The sequence below is a fragment of the Bos indicus x Bos taurus genome, chromosome 21, assembly GCF_003369695.1.
Source record: "Bos indicus x Bos taurus breed Angus x Brahman F1 hybrid chromosome 21, Bos_hybrid_MaternalHap_v2.0, whole genome shotgun sequence".
NCBI classification, from domain to species: domain Eukaryota; kingdom Metazoa; phylum Chordata; class Mammalia; order Artiodactyla; family Bovidae; genus Bos; species Bos indicus x Bos taurus.
Window position 1 is genome coordinate 21753290 of NC_040096.1, and position 26149 is coordinate 21779438.

General features: G+C 55.2%; 2 protein-coding genes across 11 annotated transcripts in view; both read right to left on the reverse strand.

Moving 5' to 3' along the window:
* Nucleotides 1–9646, reverse strand: part of RCCD1 (RCC1 domain containing 1) — a 13846-nt gene extending 4200 nt beyond the window's left edge. Inside the window, exons 1-9 of one of the 8 annotated variants that reach the window (XM_027520830.1) lie at nt 9298–9644; nt 7646–7937; nt 7179–7563; nt 6876–6997; nt 4411–4509; nt 3575–3745; nt 2917–2946; nt 2242–2399; nt 1050–1134 (exon numbers count right to left, since the gene is read on the reverse strand). In XM_027520830.1, coding sequence (XP_027376631.1) covers nt 2248–2399; nt 2917–2946; nt 3575–3745; nt 4411–4509; nt 6876–6997; nt 7179–7563; nt 7646–7820 — 1134 coding nt within the window. In that variant the 5' untranslated portion in view covers nt 7821–7937; nt 9298–9644 and the 3' untranslated portion in view covers nt 1050–1134; nt 2242–2247. The other 7 variants (XM_027520834.1, XM_027520833.1, XM_027520831.1 and 4 more) reach the window with 7 other exon arrangements.
* Nucleotides 9647–11022: 1376 nt separating this feature from the next.
* UNC45A (unc-45 myosin chaperone A) lies at nt 11023–25781 on the reverse strand. Of its 3 annotated transcripts, none has more exons than XM_027521084.1 (20): nt 25630–25728; nt 25279–25440; nt 25056–25092; nt 24598–24773; nt 22571–22663; nt 21918–22085; nt 20608–20776; nt 20180–20350; nt 18946–19117; nt 17380–17680; nt 16084–16178; nt 15705–15846; nt 15190–15330; nt 14574–14701; nt 14317–14383; nt 13791–13904; nt 13476–13591; nt 12063–12180; nt 11803–11958; nt 11023–11647 (listed from the first exon to the last, which is right to left on the reverse strand). In XM_027521084.1, the coding sequence occupies exons 1-20, from the start codon at nt 25678–25680 to the stop codon at nt 11390–11392; spliced, it is 2835 nt and encodes a 944-aa protein (XP_027376885.1). In that variant the 5' UTR covers nt 25681–25728; the 3' UTR covers nt 11023–11389. The 3 variants fall into 3 exon arrangements, with proteins under 3 accessions (XP_027376885.1, XP_027376887.1, XP_027376886.1); XM_027521085.1 differs by having other exon boundaries at nt 11033–11647; nt 25675–25781; XM_027521086.1 differs by lacking the exons at nt 25279–25440; nt 25630–25728 and having other exon boundaries at nt 24598–24851.
* Nucleotides 25782–26149: the final 368 nt, after the last annotated feature.

Sequence of the window (26149 nt, forward strand, 5' to 3'; positions counted from 1 at the left end):
CAACCAACAGAATGGGAGAAAATATTTCCAAATCAGTCTGATAGGTATTAATACCTAGAATATATAGAGAACTCCTAAAACAACACACACCCAAAACCTGATTCAAAATGGGCAAAGGACCTGAATAGACATTTCTCCAAAAAAGATATGTAAATAGTCAATAAGCACATGAAAAGATACTTAACATCACTAATCTTTAGGGAAATAGCCAATCAAAATTACAATGAGATAACCACTTTATACTCATTAGCATGGCTACTGTCAAAAAAGCAAAAAATTGGACTTCCTTGGTGGTCCAATAGATGAGGATTCACCTACCAACACGGGGGACACAGTTGGATCCCTGGTCTGGGAAGATTCCACATGCTGAGGAGCAACTGAGCCCGTGCGCCACAGCTGCTGAGCCCAACCTGTACAAGAGAAACCACGGCAACAAGCCCACACGCCGTAACGAGAGCGGTCCCTGCTCACCACAACTGGAGCAAACCCACATACAGCAATGAAGACCCAGCGCAGCCAAAAGTACATAACACATTTTTTTAAAAAAGCAAAAAAAGTATTGGGTAAGGATATGGAGAAATTGGAACCCTTGTGCACTATTTATTGGTGGGGTTGTAAAATGTTAAAGCCACTGTGGAAAACAGTAATGCAGGCTCCTCAAAAAATTAAAAATGGAATTACCATATGACTCAGTGATTCCACTTTAGGGTATATATCCAAAGGAATTAAAGGCAGAGTCTTAAAGAGGTATTTGTAAATCCATGTTTAGAGTAGCATTATTCGCAACAGTTAAAATATGAAAGCCACCCAAGTGTCCATCAACCAATGACTGGATAAAGTAGTGCCTATACATACAATGGAACATTAATAAGGCCTAGAAAGGAAGGAAATTGTGCAGTATGCTACAACATGGATGATCCCTGAGGGCATTATGCTAACTGATAATAAGCCAGTCACAAATAGACAAATACTGTTATGATTCCACTTACATTAGGTAGAGTAGTCAAGATCACAAAGAGAGACAAAAGGTGTAACGATAGTTGTCAGGGGTTGCGGAGAACGAGGAGTTATTTAATAGCTGTAGAGTTTCAGACTTAAAAGATGAGGAGAGATGGGACTGGATGGTGTTGACGGCTGCAAATGATTAAGATAATAAATTTTTTGTTATTTGTGTTTTAACTCAGTAAGAAAAAAGAAATTAGTATCAACAAGAGAATATATAAACTTGAGGTATAATTCATGTAACGGAGTGAAAGTGAATGAGCTGTAGGGTACCACAGATGAATCTTACAGTGCTGATGAAAAAAGACATAAAAGAATATACACAGAATGACTATTTACCTAAAGTTCAAAAGCAGACAAATTTTACTGTATAAAGAGGTATACATGGAATGGTAAGATTCAAAGGGAAAACAGTTCAAATGAATAACAAAAGATGACCTCTAGCGGTTCCCAGTCTTAGCACTACCTCAAAAATCATCTGGGATGGGGCAGCTTGGCAAGAATACTGGAGCGTGTTGCCATCCCTTCTCAAGGGAATCTTCCTGACCAGGGAGGGATTCAACCCAGGTCTCCTGCATTGCAGGCAGACTCTTTACTGTCTTAGCCACTAGGGAAGCCCTTTAAAAATCTACCCACGTCTATGTTCCACACCCTTAAGTTCACGATTTCATCATGTCTATGATCCCGGCCCTGGCTCAGCTGGTAACGAATCTGCCTGCAATGTGGGAGACCTGGGTTCGATCCCTGGGTTGGGACGATCCCCTGGAGAAGGGAAAGGCTACCCACTCCAGTATTTAGGCCTAGAGAGTTCCATGGACTGTATAGTCCATGGGGTTGAAAGAGTTGGACATGACTGAGCGACTTTCACTTTCTCTTCATGATGCATCTCTAGGCATCCAGTTACAAATCTCCAGGTGTTTTTTTTTCTGGGAGTGTGGGGCACACCAAACCCTGCAGCCTGTGGAATCTTAGTTCTCTGACCAGGGACTGAATCTACTCCCTCAGCAGTGAAAAACGCAGAGTCCTAACCACTGGACCACCAGGGAGTTCCCTCCAGGTGTTTCTAATGGGGGGACAAAGTTGAAGATGCTGCCTGCTCTAAGGTGGAGCAAGAGGGCTATGAGCGGGAGGGGCAAAGCAGAGGCCTCTGGGTGTGGCAGTGGTTTCCTTGCCCTGTGGCGAGTTTCACAGGTGTTGGCTGAATAATTTTCCACTCTACTGTTCTTTTATGCCCTTATCCATAGGTCAGCTCTTCTCTTTCTCCACAGCATACACGTAGGTATTCCAGGGCCCACAGCTCACAGTTCTTACTTGGAGTTGCTTATCTACAAAGTACTCCACACGGCACGGCCGGTCCAAAGTGGTTGTGTCCTTGTGGCCAAGCTGTCCATATTTACCTAAAGTGAAATGAGCCTCTTTGCCATCCTCTGCTGGGCCCTGTGACTTCTCCCCTCCAGGAAGGAAAATCAGCCCATCGACCGAAGGGCTGGGCTTAGGCCACGACTCTGCTGCTGTCTGCTCCGTGAGTTCAGACCAGCACCATACAGCCAGGCAAATCCTCCAGGCTCCCTGCTCCTAAGCTCAGATGCCCAGAGATTTCCATTCTACCTTTTTCTCTTCCCAGGGCCAGAGCAAAATAGGTCTCAGAGATGCCGGCGAAACATTCCCTGGGGATACATACTTTTTCAGAAAGGTAGATGGGAAATGCTGATACCTCCTGGTTCTCTGAGCTCTGCCCTGAGTGTGCCTAGATCTGTTCCAGAGAAGGGAACAGATGGCTTTTCAGTCCAGCGGGCGTGCTGAGACTGAGACCCCTGCTTCCGCTTCGCTTCACTGCTGTTGTCACCTGCCCGCTACCTGCAGGTCTTTTCCTCCCCTTAGTTTAAGCATCACAAAAGCAGACCCTTTACTTACCCCAGCCCCAGGTGTAGAGCTCCCCCGTTCCTGCAACCGAAAGGACAGTAAAGGGGCTGTTGCCACGCTGACAGGGCATGAGTCCAGCTCAGCCTGCCACAACCCACAGCCAGCTCACTGTGGTCGTCGTGCAATTTGCTTGGCAGACCAACACATTCCCTCTCCTTTTTTAACAATAGTCACATGTCAGGAAGATCCCCTGGAGAAGGGCATGGCAACCCACTCCTCTGTCCAGAGAATCCCATGGACAGAGTAGCCTGGCAGGCTACAATCTCAAAGAGAGTCGCAAAGAGTCGGACACAGCTGAAGCGACTTAGCACGCAGCATGCACACAGGCTGGTCGCGTTTGGGGTGGTAAAGGATCCAGACTGAAAAAGTTCACCTTCCTATATGCCCAACGGCTATGACTCACAGCTAAATTTGGAGTCTCAGGAGCAGGGTTGGGCAGACCCTCATCCGATGCAAGGCTGGCAAACACTAGCCTCCCTCCAGAAGAACCTTCGGGGCCTGACAGGCTGGGTAGCCTCTGTGAAAGGCCCCAGGGAGTGAGGCTGCTAGTCTTTTAAGTGACCACACCCTTTCCTGCAGCCGCCAGCTAGACAGTGGGCGGAGGGGGCTTCCTGCTCCATCCTGAACCAGCCCACCTGGCCCCACTCACTTGTCAGCACTGCCGTGTGCCGGGATCCGCAGCTGACCTTGACTGCTTCTGAGCCCGGGCTGAGGTCCAGTAAAGCTGGGAATGGCTGGACCGCTATGAAGGGGGCGGGGGCTCCATCCTCACCCGCAGAGCCTCTCTTCACTTCGGAACCATCTTCTTCCAGTCCTGAGGCTTCAGAGAAGCAGTAAGAGTTATGATGATGATGATGGTGAACACTCACTGAGACCTGATCTACACCTCGATCGTAAAAAGTAATCAAAATAATAAACCTCATTCATACACAGAATAGCTGAAGCCCCTACTCTAGCTCCAAAGCTGTCCCTTCCAACCCCGAATTCCCTGGGAAGTGCTGGAGCTGACAGGCTTGTGGGGTGAGCCGTGAGGACACTGGCATCAGCCTTGCCGTGCTCCCTCTCATAAGGGGCTCAGAGTCCTTCAGTGTGTCCTGGGGTCCCAAGGATACCACATACCCCTTCTGAGCCCTGTAGCTCTCAAGCCGGCCTATGGCCAGGAGGCAGGAGTGACAGAAATGTGTGGAAATCAACAACTGACTCTCACCAACAGATTTGTGGTTGCCAAGGAGGAGGGGGTAGGGGAGGGATGGATTGGGAGTTTGGAGTTAGCAGATGCAAACTATTATATATAGAATGGAAAATACAATAAGATCCTAATCTATAGCACAGGGAACTATACTCAATATCCTGTGATAAACTGAATATTAAAAAAATGTATGCGTAGGTATAACTGAATCACGTGGCCATACAGCACAAGGTAACACAACACTGCAAATCAACTGTACTTCAGTAAAATAAATTTTTAACAAAACTGACCCTCACCTTCTCCCGCAGTTGTCTTTCCATCTTCTGCCAGGCTCTTAGTAGGCAGGGCCAGCTGCCCTGATTCATTCCAGCCCCAGATATAAATATCTCCTGTCTCTGAGACAGAGAGAATAGGGTCCCATTAAACAGACTCAGATCACCCCTGCATCCATCCACATTCCCTGTAGGAGTGCGGCTCCCGAGAGACAACACTTGCCTGCCGCACCCAGGTCAGCGTTCCAGATTAAGTACCTCCCCAGGGCCCAGCAGCTTCCTTGTCTCAGCAGGGCCTTTCCCCCTTGAGTGCATCCGGTCACCCTGTTCTTAAAGGACACCTCTTACTAGGCTTTCCTCTCCAGGGTCACTTTTCCCCTTTGTTGTTAATTCCCAGCCCCCACCCCCAACATGCAATTTGGAAATGAGTCCCTGGAAGTTCCTTAGTATCTTTCACATCCAGTGAGCCCAGGCTCCTTTCTTCAATCCTACCCATCACTGGTCCTGAAGACCTTTTTAAAAAAATGTGTTTTTTAAATTGACACAGCACTGATTTACCTGACACAGCATGAAACTTTCTGTATAAGTTTCATGTACACAACACTGCGTGTATTTTGACATCTGTATGCACTACAGTTCGCTTATCACCAAAAGGTCGGTTTCCATCTGTGGCCGCACAGCTGACCCATTTCACCCTGCCCCACCCTGAAGGCCTCTAGAAGCTCTCAACATCGCCTGCCCCCTCCCACAACACCGTACAGTTTGCTGGCTGGAGCAGGAGCCCTAACGCTAAAAACTCACTAACTGCAGTAGCTGATTTTTTCAAGTGTTTAATCCGTGCCAGTGTTTGAAGCAGCACGTCCCCACTTTACTCCAGAGAAGCTTGAGCGGTGAGGTGTTCTGCCCAAGATCACGAGGGGCAGAGTGATGCTGGTGTCAACCTAGGAGGTCTGGTCTGAAGCGTTAGTGCTCCAACCACACGACACCGAGGCCTCAGACTCCTTTTGGATCTCAGTGTGAGACTCCCATTGCACTCACTTTCCGATCCTCTCGTCTCTTTCCTCCTGCCCAGCAGTTCTCAAGCCTGGCTGCCAACCCAGGCCCATTAGCATAGGCAGGGGAGAATGCAGGCCTAAGTCATTTTTAAAGATCCCGAGTGAAACCATGCCCCACGGAGTTAACAGAAGGTGATAACTAAGGAGAAATTCTTGAACTTTCCTTGGAGAACAGATGAGGAACACACTATTAAAACCCCTTTGCTTGTAAAGTGCCTTCATTAAGTTCACTTTGGTTATTTTTCTATTTTTCCCTTTAATTGCATACAGTTTCATGCAACCCAGCTGTTTCACAGGAACTTGGAGTCAGCACCTGCCCAGCAAAAGCCAGCTGGAGACTAAATGGGACCACTGACCCTAAAACTGGGACTGTGCACATGGCCAGTGAGTGGAATTCTGATATCAGAAGGCTGGAAAACTCCACCCTCAGATCATGCTAATTGCCTCCTTTTTTTTTCCCGCTGCCTGCGTGGCTTGTGGGATCTTAGTTCCCTGACCAGGGACTGAACCCAGCAGTGAAAGCTCCGTGTCCTAACCACTGGACTGCCAGGGAAGTCCCAAAGCGCCTCCACTTTGAAATCTGCAGAACCATGTTGACTCAGGTATGCCTGCTCATAACACTGATTACCTCACCTTCTTCCCTACCTCCAATCACCTTTCTCCATGCCTAAGACCACCTGGCTTATGCCATAAATAACCCAAACCCTTCAAGGTGGCAGACTGGGGGCTTATTCTCCTGTCTCCTCGCTTGGCTGCCTTGTGAATAAACTCTTGGCTATCAACCTTGGTGTCTCAGTGTTTGGCTGGCTGTGCGGCCCGACCTGGTCAGTAACAATATTAAGTAGTGGCCAGAGCCCCTGATGCAGATCCTTGCAAAAATCATCTGCCACCAGCCCTATCCCACAGCCTAGCTATCAGCTGCACTTGGATCTCCTGCCAGAGGGGTGAACACAGTCTCAAGGGACGCTCATTCCCATCCTGGGTGACCAGCCACGACACCACCAGAGCTCACACTGACCACCATCCTCTTCCGGGTGGGCCTCTCAGTGTCTACCCTGTGCCACGCATTACGGCCACCTGGGCAGCTGCTACCTTTCTTCTCCGTCCTCCTTGTCTCGGCTGCCCCTCACGCCCCCATTCTCCCTTGGGGACCAAAATGACAGCCCTGGATGGAGGCAGATGGATGGGAGGGGTAGTGAGACCAGAAGACGGGAAACAACTGCCAACAGTCCAGATTATGAGGGTGGTGATGAGGGGGCGGGGGGCAGGTGCTGAATCTGAGGCATTTGGGAGTCAGGAATGACTGGGCTGATGGATGCGGGATGAGCTTGGAAGGAGGCCTGGCTAGGCCACCCATCAGATGGGGAGAGGAGGAGGAAGGTTTGGCACCTGCGAGACCCTGAGCTGGTTTTGGAAAAGCCCTAGGTCACTCACCACTCAGGCACACAGAATGCCAGCCACCTGCGGCGACTTCAGCCATGCGTAGGCCTTGCAGCGCCTCCAACAGCCTGGGCTCTGGCTCTGCCTCCAGGGTCCCGTGGCCCAGCTGTCCATGCCTGAGCAAAGGAGGTCCCAGTCAGCTACAGTCACACCAAGAGGTCTCCTCCCTGTCCTTGCCCAATCACTCCCTCCAGCCACCTGTATGCTGACCTCCCACTCCGAGGTCACATTTACCGAACCCTCAACCCCGGCATCCCAGCAAAAGTCCAGCAGGCCCACCTGGCCAACCCCACTCACCTGCCTGCGCCCCAGGAGAATACCTGGCCCGCGGCGTCCAGCAGCAACGCGTGCTCGGCGCCCAGCTCCAGCCGACGCGCCCGCAGCGTGGGGGCCAGAGGCCGGTAGAAGGGCGGCCGCGGGCTCACGTAGGCACGAGCGCAGGGCAGCAGCGGCAGCAGCCCCGCCTGGGTCTCATCACGGCTGGGTCCGTGTTCCGCCTCCTGCACGGCCTGGGACCAGAGGGGGTCCCCACGCATTGCCGAACCGGGCGCCCAGGCCTGCAGTTCCGCCCCGGCTCCCGGCCCCGCGCGCAGCAGCACCAGGAGCTCCTCCGACGCCCACGCATCCGTGCATCCGTCCGCCGTGCCGCCCGCTGCGCCCGACAGCTGCACCCGGCCTCCACCTGCGGAGGGCGGAGAGCGGGCTGGGGACGGAGGGGGCGGCATGCGCCGGTGGCCGGGGGCGGGGACGGAGGGGGCGCTCACGGGTCACGAAGGCTGTGTAGCTCCAGCTCGCGCTCACGCGGCAGACGCCGAGGCTGCCGCCCGGCGTCCTCAGCGGCTCGGGGCTGTGTACCTGCCGCCCCAGCCCCGAGCCCAGCGCCTGCCCGAAGCCGCAGAAACCGAAGCCGAACCAGGTCCCGCGACGCTCCTCGTCCATGCCCCGCAGCGCCCTCGGCTGGCTGCGACCTGGCTGGCGCGGCCGGCGAGACGGAGGGTTAGGGCAAGAATCCGGAGAGATTGTTTCAGACGAGCCCTTGCGAGACGCTGCAGCTGCCTTACGGGGGAAAAGGGGGGGAAAACCACCCTCCTAACCACAGAGGCACACGACGTGCATTCCACCGACGTTCGCTGAGCGGGCGTCCTTACCAGACTTAGAACGATTCGGAGCTGTGTAAGTGGGGCCCTTTCCCTGTCCCTCCCTTTTGACTCAAGCATATTCACTGTCCCACAAAGTGGGCACTAGGTAGTTAAATAGGCTCTCCTTTAGGCATCGGACTAGGAATCTGAGTCCCTCCCACTCCAAATTCCCAATGTCAGACACATTATCCCATGTAATCCTGGGAACTAGAATTGTCTCCGTTTGACAGTGGAGACTCAGAGAAACTGACCCTTACACAAGCAGGTAACAGCACCGAGAGGGGCAGAAGGCTGAACTCAAGATGCATCATTTCCCACCAGTGAAAGGCAAAGGCAATGCCCTGGAAGGGGCAGGACCGGTTCCAGGGCTCACAAGTTTGCCTCTGCAGCTAGCAGCGCCTGTGTCCTTAGCCAACTGACTTGAGCTCTTCTCAGTCCAGTTCAGTTTCTTCAGTTGTACAAAGCTGGGCAGCAGGGGAGGGTGATGTTTGTACCTACCCTTGGAATTGCTATGAACAGATACAAATAAAGGTTTAAAGTGCTGGCACATAGCGTGGTAAGCACACAGTGTCAGCTTATTAAATCCAGTATCTGAGAGTGGATAAAAGTTTTTTTAAAAATGGTCACTGGGTTTTTAGGGACCTATGTAAACACAATTTCAACTGGACCTTGTCTACTCATTTATTCATCTCACACGCATTTATTGATCCTTTTTGTCGTCGTTCAGTCACTAAGTCATGTCAGACTCTGCGACCCTATGGACCCCATGGACTGCATTGATCCCTTATTCTAAGTCAATGAGAAGCACCGCTGTCTGCTTTCAAGGCCCTCACGCATAAATGGGGAGACAGAGTCAAGTGACACGGTGATGCCCTTTCTGCGTACAGCATGTTCGGCTTAATCAGAATATCGTTGGCATTTTTAACTCTTTGAAGCCAGATCCTGCAGTCTCTCCTTGACCCAGGCCTGGGCTCCTACTCCTTCTGGGCCAATCCCACCCCAAGAAGGCCTCTGACCTTAATCCTGACCCTGTGTCCTCCACCCCCTCAGGCAGCTCGATCCGATGGGTCGTCTAGAGGGAGGAAAGGCCGGGAGGCAGGGCAGCCACCAGGAACCGGTCGACAGCCGGACCAGGACTCGGCTGGCAGCCGGAGGAAAGGTTTGAAGAGCCGCGCCCTGAGCCAAGCGCCCATTGGCTTCGGAAGCCTCCCCGGGGCCAATCGCCGGAGAGCGGCGTGACCTCCCCGCGCAGGGCGGGCGGCCATGGACGTGCTCACCTGGGTTCGGGCAATTCCGGCCGCGGCCTGTTCAGTCCTAACTCGGTCGAACCGGTCCCGAGGCCTCCGCTACGCCGAGGCGGCCCCAGGCGGGGAGTGGGCCAAACCGCCGGCGGGCGTGGCTCGAAACGGAGCTTGGACCAGATGGTCCCGCCCCCCGCAAGCTCGCAGGGGCCGCGGAGCCCGTATTAGAAGCATCTGGGGGACACTCACAAAGAACTAAGGGGTCGGCTACGAGCGACCCGAGGGACGAGTGCTGCCAGTCCTTTTTTTTAGTCTGAGGCGGGCGGTAGCTCGCTTCTAACTCGCGTGGGTCCGCTGTCCAACGTGCCTCGGTCGTACTAGGCGGGCGGCGGGCAGCTTTTACCAGCCATTGGCTCTGGAGTCTGTCACTTACCTCCATGAGCCAATGAGAGTCAAGCTGGGCTTGGCCCGCAGAGCGGAAGCAGGCTCTCTGGGACCATCCGCCCAGCCAGGTAGGGGTACCTGCGGTGGCCAGCTCCAACCCGGCTCAGCTACGGGGGTTCTCTTCAGGGTTTTCCCAACCCTAGATCCCGAGTTCTCCCTGACTGGAGGCCGTTGAGAACTCTCAGTACAAAGGCAGAAGTATTGAAAGGCCTATTAGCTCAGATATGTGGATGACACCACCCTCTGGCAGAAAGCAAATAACTAAAGAGCCTCTTGATGAAAGTGAAAGAGGAGTGAAAAAGTTGGTTTAAAACTCAACATTCAGAAAACTAACATCATGGCATCCCGTCCCATCACTTCATGGCAAACAGATGGGGAAGCAATGGAAACAGTGACAAGACTATTTTGGGGGGCTCCAAAATCACTGCAGACGGTGACTGCAGCCATGAAAGCCTTGCTCCTTAGAAGAAAAGCTGTGACCAACCTAGACAGTGTATTAAAAAGCAGAGACATTACTTTGCCAACAAAGGTCCGTCTAGTCCAAGCTACGGTTTTTCCAGTAGTCATGTATGGATGTGAGTGTTGAACTATAAAAAAAACCTGACCACCGAAGAATTGATGCTTTTGAACTGTGGTGCTGGAGAAGACTCTTGAGAGACCTGGACTGCAAGGAGATCCAACCAGTCCATCCAGAAGGAAATCAGTCCTGAATATTCATTGCAAGGACTGATGCTAAAGCTGAAACTCCGATACTCTGGCCACCTGATGCAAAAATTTGACTCACTGGAAAAGACCCTGATGCTGGGAAAGACTGAAGGGAGGAGGAGAAGGGGACAGAGAATGAGATGGTTGGATGGCATCACTGACTCAATGGACGAATTTGAGTAAACTCTGGGAGTTGGTGATGGACAGGGAGGCCTGGTGTGCTGTAGTCTATGGGATCACAAAGAGTTGGACAAGACTGAGCGACTGAACTGAATGCATTTATATCCATGTAACTAAATACTGATTTGCTCCCCCAATGTTTACCCTTTGACCCTCTAACAGGGATAAGCAACTCAGTGGACCTGGGGTAGGAATCCATTTGATCCCTTCCCTAAAGGTGGCTGTGCTGCTGTAAAGCTGCCCATACTACTCAATCATGCCCAGCTCCTGCTCCATACTCTGGCCCACTGCCAGCCATCCCTGCCCGCTGACAGAGCACATACTTGAGTTCCATGCACTTTTATTTTTTGGGCCACACTGGCACATGGGACCTTAGTTCTCTGACCAGGGATCGAACCTGCATTGAAAACACAAGAGTCTTAACCACTGGACAACAATGAAATCCCTCCACAAGCTTTTATTAGAGGATCAGAAGTGGTCCTGCTAGCAGGTTCAGGTGATGCTTGTAGCTGGTGAGGCTGCTTGCTGTGTCCTTCCCAATGCCAGGAACCCACAGGGTGAATTAGGACAAGCCGTCCCCATTCCCAGCTGTCTTAGTAGTGCAGGAAAAAGTGTCCTGCTGCGTGCGCCCGGAGGCTGTGCTGGGAGCGCAGGGCTGTGAACATGCTCCCTGACTCAGAACAGAGGACATCAAAGGGCAGCCGGGGAGGAGAGGCCAGGCGTTTGCGTCCCAGCCCCACCAGCCAGTCTGTCCTTGCTCCTTGTGCTGCAGTGGGTAGCGTGTGCTTGAGGCAGGCCCTCATCTTCCGTCCTGGCTGGGTTTGATAAGCCCATATTCCACAGCTTTCCCCAGACAAGCTGTGGCTGCCCTGGTGACCGGGGTCTCCTCGTCCTTGGCTAGCACCGACAGGATCTCCAGCACCTCGCTCTCCATCAAGGTGCTGGCGATCTCCCTCGAGGCCTCCACCATGTTCAGCACCACCACAGCACCCCGGTGCTGCAACTCCTGGCTGGGGCTCAGAAGCAGAGCCTGCAGGATCTCCAGCCAGTGTGTGGTCTGCCAGAAACAGGGCAGTGTGACCACGGAGCAGTAGGGAACCCCGGCAGCGAACACTACCCACACACCCTGGGGCTGCCTTTCACCAACCGACCACCAGCAGGCTGGGGGTTCCTGGCCCACCTCCCCCGGCTCCACCAAGAAGAGGCACTGACCACTTGGGGGATGCGGCTGCAGAGCGAGGGCCGCATGGAGGTGAGCATAGCCAGGCCCCCGGCGGCTGCCCGCCGCAGCAGCTCGTCGTCCTCACCGCTGTACAGCACCAGCAGCTTCAGCCGGTCGTTTCCCGTGGCTTCAAAGAGGTCCTGCACCTGTGGCCAGAAGCGGGGAGGGACCAAGTCAGATGGGGCAGAGCCCAGCCGGGCCAGGTACTCCTGCATGCCTGCCTGGTGTGACCGCCTGGACCAGCCCTCACCTCCTTGCTCATGGCCAAGTTACACATGCACTCCGTGGCCGCCCGGCGGAGCATCTCGTGCTCCTCAAACATGTAGCCCTCGATCATGGGCACGGCCTTCTCCTTCAGGATCTTCTGCCTGCGGGGCCAAGGGCGGAAGCGTCAGCATCACCAGAGCGTTTGCATCCGTCACTCCCAGCCCCGCTTCCCCATACAACAAGACTTGGGCCAAGGATCTCCCTGGGCAATATGCAGAGACCGCCCTGCGCAGGTTTGAAGCCACCGGGCAGTGGTTTCCAGTCTTCTAACCTGGCCGAGGAGACAGCACGCGGGACCTTGGAAAAATGCTCTCAACTAGGAGTTAGGAGACCTGGGGGTGATGATGGCGATGCTAACATCTAACGTTTGAGCACTCACCCTGACCCAGCACTTGGACGATCTTACTTAATCCTCACCGCAGGGACTTCCCTGGCAGTCCAGTGGCTAAGACTCCATGCTCCCAATGCAGGAGGTCCAGGCTCCATCCCTGGTCAGGGAACTAGATCTCCTATGCCACAACTTAAGATCCTGCATGTTGCAACTACGACCTGGCGCAGCCAAATAATAAATATTTTTTAAAAAATCCTCACCACAGTCCTATGGTAAAGGTGCTCGTGTGATTATCACCACTATTTTGCAGAAGAGGAGACTGAGACTGAATAGTCTCACCATTAGTGACGTGGCTAATACGTATTGCTTGGACACACTGCTGGGAATCAGGCATCTAGGTAGTCAATGCTTTTACCTGTATTTTCTCATTTAATCCTCCCCACTGCTACTCCATGAGATAGGTATATAACCATTCCATTTCACAGAGGGGGAAACTAAGGCACAGGGGGGTTAAGTTACTTGAGAGGTTACACACTAACAACCAGTAAAGCCAAGATTTGAACCCAGCTGGTCTGACGCCAGGGCCTGCACTCTTACGGCCTAGGTCCTTGCCCTCTCGCAGAACACTGTACAAGTCATGCCTCTCGGCCTGTCTGGAAAATAAGTAGCTGAGGAGTACTCTCCAAACTAAAGTGCTGGACTTCCCTGGTGGTCCAGTGGATAAGAATCTGCCTGCCATGCTGGGGACATGGGTTCGATCCCTGGTCTGGGAAGATCCCATGTGCCGAGAAGCAACTATAAGCCCACGTGCCACAACTACTGAAGCCTGTGCCAGGGCCCCTAGGGCCTGTGCTCTGCTACAAGAGAAGCTAACACAAAGAGAGGCCTGTGCACCGCAATGAGGAGTGGCCCCACTGACCGCAACTACAGAAAGCCAGTGTGCAGCAACTACGCCCAGTACAGCCAAAAACAAAGTAAGTAAATGAATAACAATAACAAAAAAAAAACTGTAAATGGTCTAAACCACGGTGCCCTGCCCAGGTCCCGCATCCCCGTGGACCTCACCGGAGCCTCTCGCTGATCCCCGCCAGGTTCGTTAGAGCCATGAGCGCCTCGAAGTTCTGCAGGCCGGAGCAGTTGAGGTGCAACAGGGAGACGAGGGGCCGGACCACCTCGTAGATCTGCATATGCACCCATGCATCAGGGCTACCTGCCCCAGCTCTCCCGACCCCACCGGCCCTGCAAATGGGAGTCCAGTCCCCGAGAGGTCGCCCACACCCCCCCAAGGCCCCGCGGAGGAGCCACAGCCCGACTCAAAGGCCAGGAGGGCCCACTGAGGGGCTGGAGGACAGGCCGGGGCTGGGGCAGGAAGACACGCACCCGCTCGCCCGGAAAGGTCATCTCTGGGTTGGAGGTGATGGTGAGCTTGGCGAGAGCCTGGGCTGCTTTCGTCTGCCCCACGTCGGTGCCTTCCAGAGCCAGTGGGAGCAGAGCCTGTGGGACGGGCCCATCAGCACCCAGGGTGCAGCCAGGACCGTGAGGCCCGAGGCCCTGACTGTGCAGCCCTCGCCTCTCCCGTCTCTCTCCTGGGGCTTGACCACACGCCCACACACACCCTCTCACTTCCTAGGCCTCCCAGCAAGCTACCCAGACGCTTCTGGAAACGCTTATTAAGGGCTAGACATGGACTGTGCCAGGCACGGGGCCATGAAGGTCAATGACACAGGAGCCCTCACAGCCTTGTAGGCACAAAGTCCAGGGCCCTTCAGCATCACTCACGCGTCAGGAAGACATTCCTGCTGGCTGCTAATGACACTTCTCTGTCCCCATCCAACACCGAGCTCTGCTGTGGCAGCCACTGAGTCATGTTTTACGGCCCATCCTGAAGGAGTCTGAGCCAGCTTACCTTGCCCCCTCCCTGAGCAACCACAGTGCCACGGTCCTCGACCTCTTCCACCAAAGCCAGGAAGACCCTGCGGGGAGAGTGCCGGGCTGGGCGGGCGGGCCGCGGCTCTGGCGGGCAGACCTTCCACTCCCGGGAGCAGCAAAGGCGGACTGCCAGGTGGGTGGCCCCTCTGGCTCCAGGAGCCCACTGCACCAGCGAAGGCTCCCTCTGTAGTTTCATCAGCAGCGGGGAGGCTGACGGGCAGGGGGCAGGCTCACCTGGAGAGCAGCTCCCTGCAGGAACTGGTCAGCACAGGGCTCTCGGTCTTCACCATGCACGTCATGGCCGACACCACGCCGGCCGCCAGCAGCTTCTTCACCCGAGCCCGCACGAAACTCGGCTTGTCCTGGGGAAGGAGGCAGCTGATCAGAGGGACCTCAGCCGATCAGGCAGGGGAAAGGGGAACCCTTCTCACGACACATGTTGATGGGCATGACAACAAAGGGAAAGAGGACTTCCCTGGCGGTCTGGTGGTTAAGAAGCCACCTGCCGATGCAAGGGACACAGGTTCAATCCCTGGTCTGGGAAGATCCCACATGCTGCAGGAAACTAAGCCCGTGCGCCGCAACTACCGAGCCTGAGCTCTGGAGCCGGTGCTCTGCAATAAGAGAAGCCACCGCAGCGAGAAGCCTACACACGGCAACTCGAGAGTAGCCCCTGCTCACCGCAGCTAGAGAAAAGCCCGGGCAGCGACAAAGACCCAGTGCTGACAAACATAAATACATAAATTAAGTTAAAAAAAGATTAAAAGAGAAAGAAACCCGCTTAAACAGAAGTGCATCTGCTGTGGATGCCTCAGGTCAACGGGCCCCCATGACGCTGGGGCCCCCTCACCTTGGGGTGCTGCTCGGGCACGTGCTGCTTGGCATACTTGGCCAGCTCCACCATCTTGGGGTCCGGCTCCTCGTAGTCATAGCTGTTGGTGCAATTCACCAGCGCCGAGGCCACCGCGAAGAGCACCGACCTCTCCTCGGACTGCCGGGGGGGCGGGGGGCAGACGGGCCGTCAGCGGCCAGCCCAGGGGCAGAGCAGGACCGGGGTCAGCACTGCCCAGGCTCCCAGTTCTACCCTCGGCTGGGCCCCCTGGGCACCAGGATGAATCCGGGCACCTCCCCGGCCCCAGGGTGGCCCTGACTTTGGGAGCTCATGCACTTGACCTCCCCGACTCCTCCTAAGAGAGCACCCTTGCTGAACCACTGGTGCAGGTCAGAAGACCCAGGCCACACAGGGCAGTCACTCGGGCTACCAGCCCCCTGTCACAAACGCCGCTGGCCACACCTGCCAAGAAAGCCCTTTGGGCTCTAATCCTAGTCAGCATCCCTGGACGACTGCAGGAACCCAGGGGCTACCTTGCTGAGCTGGAACAGAGCCTTCAGAGCAGCTGCATCCTCCACAAACTCTTCCTTCACATCAGCATCGAAGGTGAGGTAGGCCAGGCCCTCCACTGCCCAGCGCCGCGTGCCCACGTCCATCTGGTCATTGCACAGCCACCTGGGGGCGTGCAGGGCACTGATGACTACCAGAACGGGCAGGGGGGTGGCGGGGGGAGTGGTAGGAGGGGCACCCCAGGACCCAGGGAGGAAAAGCCAGTGGTTGGGGCATCCCCACCACATATGGAAGCAGTTCACATGGAGGGTCTGCCTGGGGAGGACAGGGCAGTGAGGATTCCCCTCTTCTCTTGAGGTCTGGCCAGGAGGCACGGAGCCACGGCCATGCTAAATCACTCACTTTCGACACTGCTTGGCCAGCTTGAGAGTGGAGCCTTCGGCAAACTGCTTCATGCTAAAGTCAGTCCCTCCGGCCGAGCCGAGCTTACAGAGCCCCTGCAAGAGAGGTTGAGAACCAGCTGTTGGCCAAGGGACGGAGGCAGGGCAGGGCTCCCCCCAGCGCTCTGCCAGGCTCCCTGGAGGCCAGGCACACCCCCACCAGGCTACCAGCTGGACTGTGCTGTGCTGTCGCTTCAGTCGTGTCTGACCCTCTGCGACCCTATGGACTGCAACCTGCCAGGCTCCTCTGTCCATGGGACTCTCCAAGCAAGAATATTGGAGTTGGTTGCCACGCCCTCCTCCAGGGGATCCTCCCAGCCCAGGGACTGAACCCACGTATCTTAGGTCTCCTGCACTGGCAGGCGGATTCTTCACCACTAGTGCCACCTGGGAAGCCCACAGAACCAGCTGCTAGGGTGGCCACGTGAGAGCATCTGGGAGAGACTGACATGCTGACCACATGCTGGCCCGGGCCCCACCCCCGCCGATGTGCACGGGACTTGCTCTATTCCTTCCCACCTCACACCAAGGAAGCTCTTGACGGGCAGAGCTAAGATACGTGTGGGGAGAAGACAGGTGCCTCAGCCAAGGCCAGGACCCCCATGGGAGGGAGAAACCCAGGACAAGGTGCCCCAAAGAGGAGGACCGGCTTCCTCCAGGGGCAGGGCTGCAACAGGCACACAGGGGTCAGGTGTTCCCTAGACCACCAGCTCTGGGGGCTGCCTGGCAGCCCAGCCTGTTCACACAGACCCCGGACCTGCCTGGCCTAGAGTGTCCTCCAAACTCCTCCTAGAGCCGCTCCCACCGCCCACAGTGGGCAGCCCGGGCTGCCCTGCATTCTTAGAGGTCCTCTCTGTCCAAGCCTCACCTCCTCCTCCTCCCCAGGAGAAGCCAGGGCCCTGCTCTGGCCTTGACAAGGCCCTGAAAGTGAAAATTGCTCAGTTGTGTCCAACTCTGCAACTCCATGGACTGTAGCCCACCAGGCTCCTCTGTCCATGGGATTCTCCAAGCAAGAATACTGGAGTGGGTTGCCATTCCCTTCTCCATGGGACTTTCTCAACCCAGGGGTGGAACCCAGATCTCCCACATTGCAGGCAGATTTTTTTACTGTTGTGAGTGATCAGGGAGGCCCTTTGACAAGGCCCTGCACATCCCCCATTTTCACCAAGCATGTGCTGAGGCTGTACTGTGAGACACGGGCCAGCCAGGGCCCCCTGCCTGGCTGCCTGCTGGCTCAGCCCAGGCCTGCCCGTCTCACCACCAGTGCCCGGATGCGGATGCTGTCCTTCTCGCTGCGCTTGTACAGATCTTTCAGCAGTGAGACGCCGTTGGCTGTGATGAATGAGGCCCGCTTGGCCTTGCCGGCTGCGTGGATCAGGGTCTCCACGGCCACCAGCTGCTCCTCCTCCTGCTCCGAGGCGCACAGGGCGATCACACTCTCCATGACGCCATTCAGCTCCAGGGCCCGGTTGCCGGCGTCACATGGGCCCTGCAGGAGGCAGGACACTGTCTGGATGGCCCGCAGCTTCCCGGCCAGCCCGTGGCCCTCAAACCAGCTCCTGCGGGGCACAGGGCGGCAGCTGTTGCATCACAGCCAGCACAAAGAGACTGCCCTTCCCTCCGCCTCCTCCACTGGCCAGGCATCTGCAGGATGTGGGCAACAACAGCAAGAAAAGCTGCCAGCGGGAAGACCAGGACACCACCCCTCTGGATGGCAGCCACCGGGGTTCTTCATCCAGGCTTTCATTTGAGCCCCATCCCCACCCCCAATGACCTGCCATCTAACGCAGGTGGCTATCACCCACGCCACCCTGTCTCCTTCCCTGTGGTCACTGAGGTCCGAACTTGGGCCACTCACTCCATAACTTGTCACCATCAGTCTGCTCCTAGCTGTCAGCCCTTAAGGGTGAGGACTGTGAAGCAGCACCGGTGTGTCAGGATGGACACACAGCGTGTGCTCGGTGCACGCCACGTGCTAGAGGACACCAGCTGCCCTAGACAGCTTGGGAGCTTGTGTGTGTTCAGTCGTGTCCAACTCTCTGTGACCCCATGGACCTAGCCCGCCAGGCTCCTCTGTGCATGGGATTCTCCAGACAAGAATACTGGAGTGGGCTGCCATTCCCTATTCCAGGAGATCTGCCTGACCCAGGGATTGAACCTGTGTCTCTTTCATCTCTTGCACTGGCCGGCAGATTCTTTAGCAATGAGCCAGCTGCACTGGAGGAGAACTGACATAAGAAAGAATATCCTTGGGGACTTCTCTGGCGGTCCAGTAATTAAGACTGTGCTTCCAAAGCAAGGGGAATGGGTTTGAGCCCTGGTCGGTGAATAGATCTGATACGCTACTGCTACTGCTGCTAACTTGCTTCAGTCGTGTCCGACTCTGTGTGACCCCATAGACAGCAGCCCACCAGGCTCCCCGGTCCCTGGGATTCTCCAGGCAAGAACACTGGAGTGGGTTGCCATTTCCTTCTCCAATGCATGAAAGTGAAAAGTGAAAGTGAAGTTGTTCAGTCGTGTCCAACTCTTAGTGACCCCATGGACTGCAGCCTACCAGGGTCCTCCATCCATGGGATTTTCCAGGCAAGAGTACTGGACTTGGGTGCCACTGCCTTCTCCATCTGATACGCTAAGCAGTGTATAAATAAATAAGAAAGAACGTCCCTGCAGAGGGACTCTGAAACAACAAGTGACCCTTGGGACCGCTCTGACTCTCACAAGTCCTCCCCAAGGCCGTTTCTCTGATGGGAAACCTTTCACTGCTGTTTCTCCCCAAAGAGTCAGCGCTCTCGAGGGAGCCCTGGCTACAGGAGGGCTCCCTTACTTGATGTAGTTTTCACAGAGTCGGTGGAAATTCTCCCTCTCGGCATCACACTTCAGGTCATCGAAGAGCTTGCTGAGCAGAATGGAGGCACTCATGCGGCTGTTTGCCGTCACTGTGAGCTCCCCAGGAGGGTCCTGCACAGAGCCCCCCACCTCCAGGATCTTCTTCAGACCTGAAAAGACACCCTATTCAGACAGCAGAACACGAGTTCCAACCCCAATGGGCAAAGGGAAGAGGTCTCGGCTCGCACGAGCTCACAGGGTACAGGCAGGCTCACACAATCGGGCTGGCGGACCCGCTGCCTGCGGGAGGGCAGGTCTGGGGTCAGCAAAGGACCTCAGAACTTAAGGCCTGTGGGCTGGCCCTGCCTGTGGAGCTGGATGCTCTGGAGCTGGGAGGTTCCTCACAGCTGCAAAACTGCAGGGAAAATAACCTCATGCCTCATAGGATCATTGGGATAACAAGAAAAGATGAGCACCCAACAGGCGTGCTCACACTGGGACTCTGCCAACCTTTCCTTATACTTCTTTAGGGAAAGGAGAAGTGTGAACTTCTATATTAAACTGTAAGAATTTTCCCCCCGTGTACAGAAGTAACACACACGCAATGAAAAGAACTTGACACAGAAAGCTGGCCCAGCCTCCCTGTTAACCTGCTCACGGGCCTGCTCGACGTGTGGGCGGGTGCACACGCACATGGCTGAAGCGTCCAGCATGGGGCACATGTGGCTTCGGCGCAGACACACGTGGTGGGTGCAGTCGCTCCTGGGGTCGCGCAGGCCCAGCCATCCGAGCAGCATGCCACACATATGCTTGGTCTATTTACCTACCTACCTATAAGCATATGGCCAATAACTGTGAGTTGCTCAGTCGTGTCCAACTCTTAAGGACCAAGGACTGTAGCCCACCAGGCTCCTCTGTGCATGAGATTCTCCAGGCAAGAATACTGGAGTGGGTTGCCATTCCCTTCTCCAGGGGATCTTCCCAACCCAGAGACTGAACCATGTCTCCTGCATCGGCAAGAGGATTCTTTACCATCTGAGCCACCAGGGAAGCCCTATCTATCTGTATTTCTATTTATTTACTTATGTATATGCTGTGCCACGTGGGATCCACATGGGATCATTGTTGCCCAACCACGGATTAAACCCAGGCCCTCGGCAGTAAAAGCGCAGAGTCCTAACCATGGGACTGCCAGGGAAGTACCTTTCTCTTTTTCAAACTCTGTCACCTACCTTGGTCGATAACCCAGAGGGTAAGGCTGTTGTTGGGGTCCTTGGGAGACTTCCGGGGCACCACTTTAATCAGGAGGGTCAGGGCATTGTCTCGGCCTTGGCCCGAGACCCCCACCTCCGTCAGGAGCTCCAGGAGGTTACTGATGAGGACCTTCAGCTCCCGGGCGGGATCTGGCAACAGGAAGACATTCACTGGCTCTGCAGTGGCCCAGCCCCGTCTGACTCTGAACTTCCCTGGTAGGGTGAGGGGACCTGCAGCTGGGTGCTGGTTTCTAGCCTACCCCAGAGGTGCCCCAGGTCCTTAGAACCTAGAGTGAGATACCGTCAACAAGCCTTTCTCCCGAACAAACTGCAGGTGCAGCCAGCTTGGCTGCTCCCCCCAAAGACATCAATACCCACAGGACACAGACTGGCTTCCACCAACTCACCCACGATGATGGCGCCTTCTTTGCCGCGGAAGCCCTTCTTGACACCTTCCTTGAGGGCATCGAACATAACCTGCAGCAGGTGGCAGGCAGCCAGGGACACGGCCTGGTTTTCCACGCCCAGCATGGAGACCACCCGCCGGGTTCCCAGCACGCTCAGGGTGGCCACTGTCTGGTGGGGGAGAGAGGTGGACAGAGCTTCCAGTTGGCAAAGGGCAGCTTCAGTGATTCCTAACTGGGGGTCGCAGAGGGTGGTCAGAGGGGAGAAAACGTGAGTGGAAAGAGCAGCTCCCCGAGAAGGCACAGTGGGTCTGCCTGAGGGTGAGACCTGGGTGACACCCGGATTCTCTTGTTGGGAGGGCTTCCTAAAGAAAACACTCCAGGGACCTCCCTGGCGGTCCAGTGGTTGAGACTCCAAGTATCCACTGCAAGGGGTATTGGTTCAATCCCTGATCGGGAAACTAAGATCCCAAAGGGATCCCAGGAAGGCTGCAGGAGGTGGGCAGAATTCACGTGCTTTTACCAGTTTTAGTTCTGGGAGACCCAGAAACAGAGCCCGATCTTGGCCTGACTAGTTTTCACAGAATGTTTCACATTTCCACCCCTGATCTAGGAACTGTGGGCTCCTCTAAAATCTACTGAGGGTCAAGTCCTTGTTCCCCGAGTCCAGCTGGTGCAGGCAAGAGCCAGAGCAGGGACTTGCTGACACCAGCCTGGGACAGGGCTGTGCTGGCTGAACCATGTGTGTGGGACACCCACAGTCTCCACGAAGAACCATCTCAGGGTCCTGCCCTGCATATCCGGTCACTGACTCGATGGTGAAGACGCTGTGGGTCACATGACCCACCACGTCACACACTGTGAGGACCCCTGTCCAAGCAAAATGCCAGCCTGGTGGCGAGGGAAGGACAGGTGCCCTGTTCTTTGCAAGCAGCGTGCTTTTACCACACGGACAAGGAGGGCATCAGTGACCAGGCACCTCTGAGAAGAGCCGAGGGCGACACTTGTGAGCCTTCTGATACACGTGCTCAGGGTGTCCCCGGGCTGCTTACACTCTTTCTTGGCCTCACTTTGTCCCAAATCATGTCGGTCTTTTTGTCATTTTAATGTTGTCTCTCTTGTTATGTGTCTCCTTATACTTTGCCTTGTAAGTTGAGAGCTATGGGACTTCCCTGGGGGTCCAGTGGTTAAGACTCTGTGGTTCCAATGCAGGGGGCACAGCTTCAATCCCTGGTCAGGGAACTAAGAGCCCACGTGAGTGGATGGACAGACAGACTGTCAGAGACAGTAGCTAGACCCTCCGCCACACCTACCCGTGACTGGTGCTCAGAGCAAATGCCGACTAGGGTACGCAGGGCTGCCAGCATCAGATCAGGCTCTCCCGTGTCCAGCAGGCGCTGCAAGAGCTGAACCCCGTTGCTCCGGAAGATCTTCTCGGCTCCAGCATCCTCCCGGGCCAGCACCACGAGGTTCTGAGATGCCTGCGTCAAAGGAAGCACATCATGACAGGAACACGGCATGGAGAGAAAAGACCACCTGAACCTCACTGCTGCCCCTGAGCTCGGGGGCCTTGGCCATGAACTTCACCACTCTGAACATCAGCTTCCCCCTCTGGAGGCAGAGGGAAGAGCTCGCTCTGGGAGTTGATGGTTAGCATAAATGGAGTCTTAAGTCCCTGGCAAAGCCTGAAAGGCAGAGTCTGTGACTCAGACGCCTCTGTGCACCTGGCTCTTGGTATGAGACCTGAGCACCAGTAGGTGCTCCAGGGACACCGGCTCCCTCTCCGTGGCCCACACTGAGGCCCCAGGCCCTCTGCGCACCCACTCAGGCTCTGGGAGCCCAGCGGCACCACCTAAGGAGTGACGTGCCAGCAGACCAGGCCAGCAGGGGCTCCTGGCCATCACACACACACAGGGAGGGCTGGGCAGCACTAGGGGAGTTCCGCCCCACTCGCCCAGATCTCTACCTTTTGCTTTTTCTCGGTGCCCTTTTCTTGTGGATCCAATAGTATCTGAAACATCTGCTCCACTTTGGCATCCGTTGAGGACATGTATCTCACCTACGACAAACCAGCAAAGCATGGGAGCAAATGCCTCTTGGGCCCAGACAACTCATTTCCTCTTTGTTCTCTCCAGCTCCTCCCCAGGCCTGGCTCCTGACTCCAGAGGGCACAGCATGGATGTCTGGGCCCAGGTCTCGCACCCAGCTACCTTGGGCAGGAAGAGACTCGCCTGGCAGCCTCTCCCAAACTTCCCTGGGCTATTTCCTTCTCTGAGCTGTTTCCTCCTTAGGCAGCAGGGAGCGGTGCCGATGCTGAAGGCAGTGCCATTCAGAAGGGTGGCGTCCTGTTAGCCACAAGAAAACCCACTCCCAGGGGGCCATGCATTGTGTGGCAGTCTGGGTGCACAGCCCATGGCACTGAATCGGCATTTATACCTCCTGCAAAGGAGCCAGCAAGTCATGATGAAGTTGCTGATACTCTGTTTAGGTCAAGGATTCTCTTTTTGATGGATTTTTAAAATAACCTGATGACCAACCTCATCCTAGGCCTTTTCCTTCCCCGGGGTTCTGGGCGTGGATAGCGCACATGCCTAACCCGTGTGTCCCACTGCCCCTCCTGCATCCATGGCAGACACCACCGATCCGTCCCCTCCTAGGCCCAGGCAACCTGCTTCCTAATCCTTCTCAACACAGAGCTCCAGGCAGCCCCTGCAGATCAAACAGAGCTGACGCTGAGAGGAAAATAATTTGCTTCCCCAGGTCTCAATCTTTTGATAAGGTGTCTGCCGTCATATTACTTGCTTCCACTGGGTCAGCATATTAACACCTAATTGTCAGGCTAATTCCAACTTGAAAATAGTTAATGATGCTCTTTAGATTCTCTTCTCAATTTTTAAATATGTGAATCATACAAACATCGTCTCTTTATTTTAAAAAATGAACAGGTGAAGCAAAATCTCTTTTGAAAAGCCCCTGCAAGCCCGTTCCTCTCCCTAGCAGTCACACTGTTATCACTGTGATGTCTCTCTTTTAAAAGATTTTCCTTTGTAATGACATACCCAAGTGTACCCATGGAAAAAAACATGGTACTATTTTGGGTGCACATACGGGGGATTGTTTTAACATAGATGATATCACACTGTCCGCTTTCCACGTCCTTGCATGACCACCTGCCTATTCTCAATAACTACATGTAGGTATCTGTAATAAGGATGTGACTCAATCTGTTTAGCCGTTCCCCTATTGCTGGGCATTTTGGCAAGTTCCAATTTTTCATTACGACGAACGAGGCTGAAACAAACATACACACACCTGCTTGCATACATGGACGAGGCTTCTCTAGGGAAGACAGCAAAAAGAAAACATACTGAATCACAGTATATGCTCAAATTTGACAGATGTACTAAAGGACTCCCAAAGGAGCTGGAAGCAGTCATGAAAAAGCCCACGATCCCCCCAACCTCACCCTATAACTGTCTCCCTCGTTCTAGCAATGTGTACGAACTTTAAAATGTCTGCCACACAGGGCTTCCCCAGTGGCGAGTGGTTAAGAATCTGCCTTCCAATGCAGGGGACATGGATTTGATCCCTAGTCAGGGGACTATGATCTCACATGCAGAGTGGCAATTAAGCCCACGAACAACTACTGAGCCCGCCCACTCTGGAGTCCACGCACCAATAGAGAGAAGCCCATACAATGCATCAAAGATCCTGCGTGCGGCAACTAAAACCCAAAGCAGCCAAAAATAAACATACTTTTTTTTTTTAACGTTAAAAAATGTTTGCCAAACAGATCACTGAAAAGAATAGCACCTTGCTGTTCTTTCAATGTGCTTTTTCGCAACCACTGACAAGGTTGTGCATCCTTCTATAAGGTCATTTGCCATCAGTATCCCCTCTTCAGAGATATGTGATTATACCTTTGCTCCAGATCCACTTTCCAGTGCCCCTCTACCACTGGTCAATGCCTCGCTCTCCCAGTTACTCACATACCTTCTCCTGAATCTGGCCCGCGATGTTCCGCAGGGCCTCCTGGAAAACTTTGTTCTTGGGCTCCAGGCTCACACATCTCTGCAGATCAAGGACGGCCTGGTCGAGGCGGCCCAGTTTCTCTAGGGCTTGGCTCCTTCGGTAAAGTGCTTTGATGTCCCCGCCGTCCTTTTCGATGGCTGAGCACAAACAGGAGCTCTGTCAGCACCCGAGAGGCCACCATCTCCAGCAAGAGCAGTAGGGAAAGATTTCGAGGGCTAGAGGAAGGTGGGGGTACGGATGTGGGGCTCAGTATTTCAGCCTCAGAAAAGGTCAGAGTAGCTGCAGAAAAGGAGATGCCCAGGGAAGTGGAAGAGAAAAAAGGAGGCAGATGTGTTTTAGGAGTGAAAGGAAAAGGAAAAAGTGAGGGTTGCCCACCCCAGAAGCCCCACGGCTCCACCCAAGTGCCCTCATTCCCCTACCTTTGGTTGCCTCTGTTTCTGCTTTCTCGTAATCTTCCTGAAACAGAAAGAACAGGGCTTAAGTTGCTGGTCATCTCCTTTTTCGGGCAAAACTGGGCAACAGGGTTGTTCTCGAGTCACCTAAAGGCCCAAAGGCCATGTGACAAGTGTGGGGGCCCGAGCACCGGCGGGGTGGGCAAAAGAGGCCCGGGCAGGCGAGGGGAAGAGCAGCCGGCTCCCTCACCAGCTTGAGGTGGCAGGCCGCCCGGTTCCGATGCAGAATGGCCTGGTCCTGGGGCGTTGCGCCCAGACCCAGGGCTTGCGTGTAGGCCGTCAAGGCACCTTCGTAGTCCCCGCATTTGAACAGCTCGTTGCCATCCTTCCGCAGCTGTTCCACTGAGCTAGCCTGTGGAGGGAACGCGTGGAAACGTCGCAGGTGGGCTCAGGGTGAGTCGCGGAGCTACTGGGAGAGGACGCTGAGGGTCGTGGGCGAGTCCCATGGAGGGCCAAGCTGAGAGGGAGGAGGCGGCCCGGCAATCGCCCGAGCAGGTGAGAAGTGGAGATAGCCCAGGGGGATGGGTAAATGGGTACGCACCCCGGGGCCGACCGACTGGGGCTCGGGGTTCCCTGGACCACTCACAGTCATCGCGCCACAGACGTCCCGGGCGCGCGCAGGCGCAGTCTCTGGAGTAGGGTGGGTGGAGGCTCGGGAATCCGCCGCCGGCTGCCCCGCCCCAGTCTTGCGTCAGAGGCCGGGGGCGGGGAACGGGCGGGGCCAAGGAGAGGGCGCGCCAGGCGCGGGGCGGTGCTCGGCCCCGGTCCGCAGACTCAAAGAAGCCCCGGGCGCGCTTAGTCTGTTCCCGCCGAGACCTGCAGGGGGCGCGCGGTGGAGGACCTGGAGGGACGCCGGTCGCTGCTGGGGCTCAGGTCTCGGCATTGGTCCCGGCCCCGGCCCCGAACGCGGCAGAAATGCACAAGGTCTGCAGTCATCAGGGCCACGAGCAGCAGGCTGTAAAGGCTCAGCGCTAGGAGCGGGCCCGGACCCCTGTGAGAGATAGGAGGGTATCAGGATGCAGGCCCCAGTCGTTCTCGCCGCTTCATGTGCGTTACAGAGC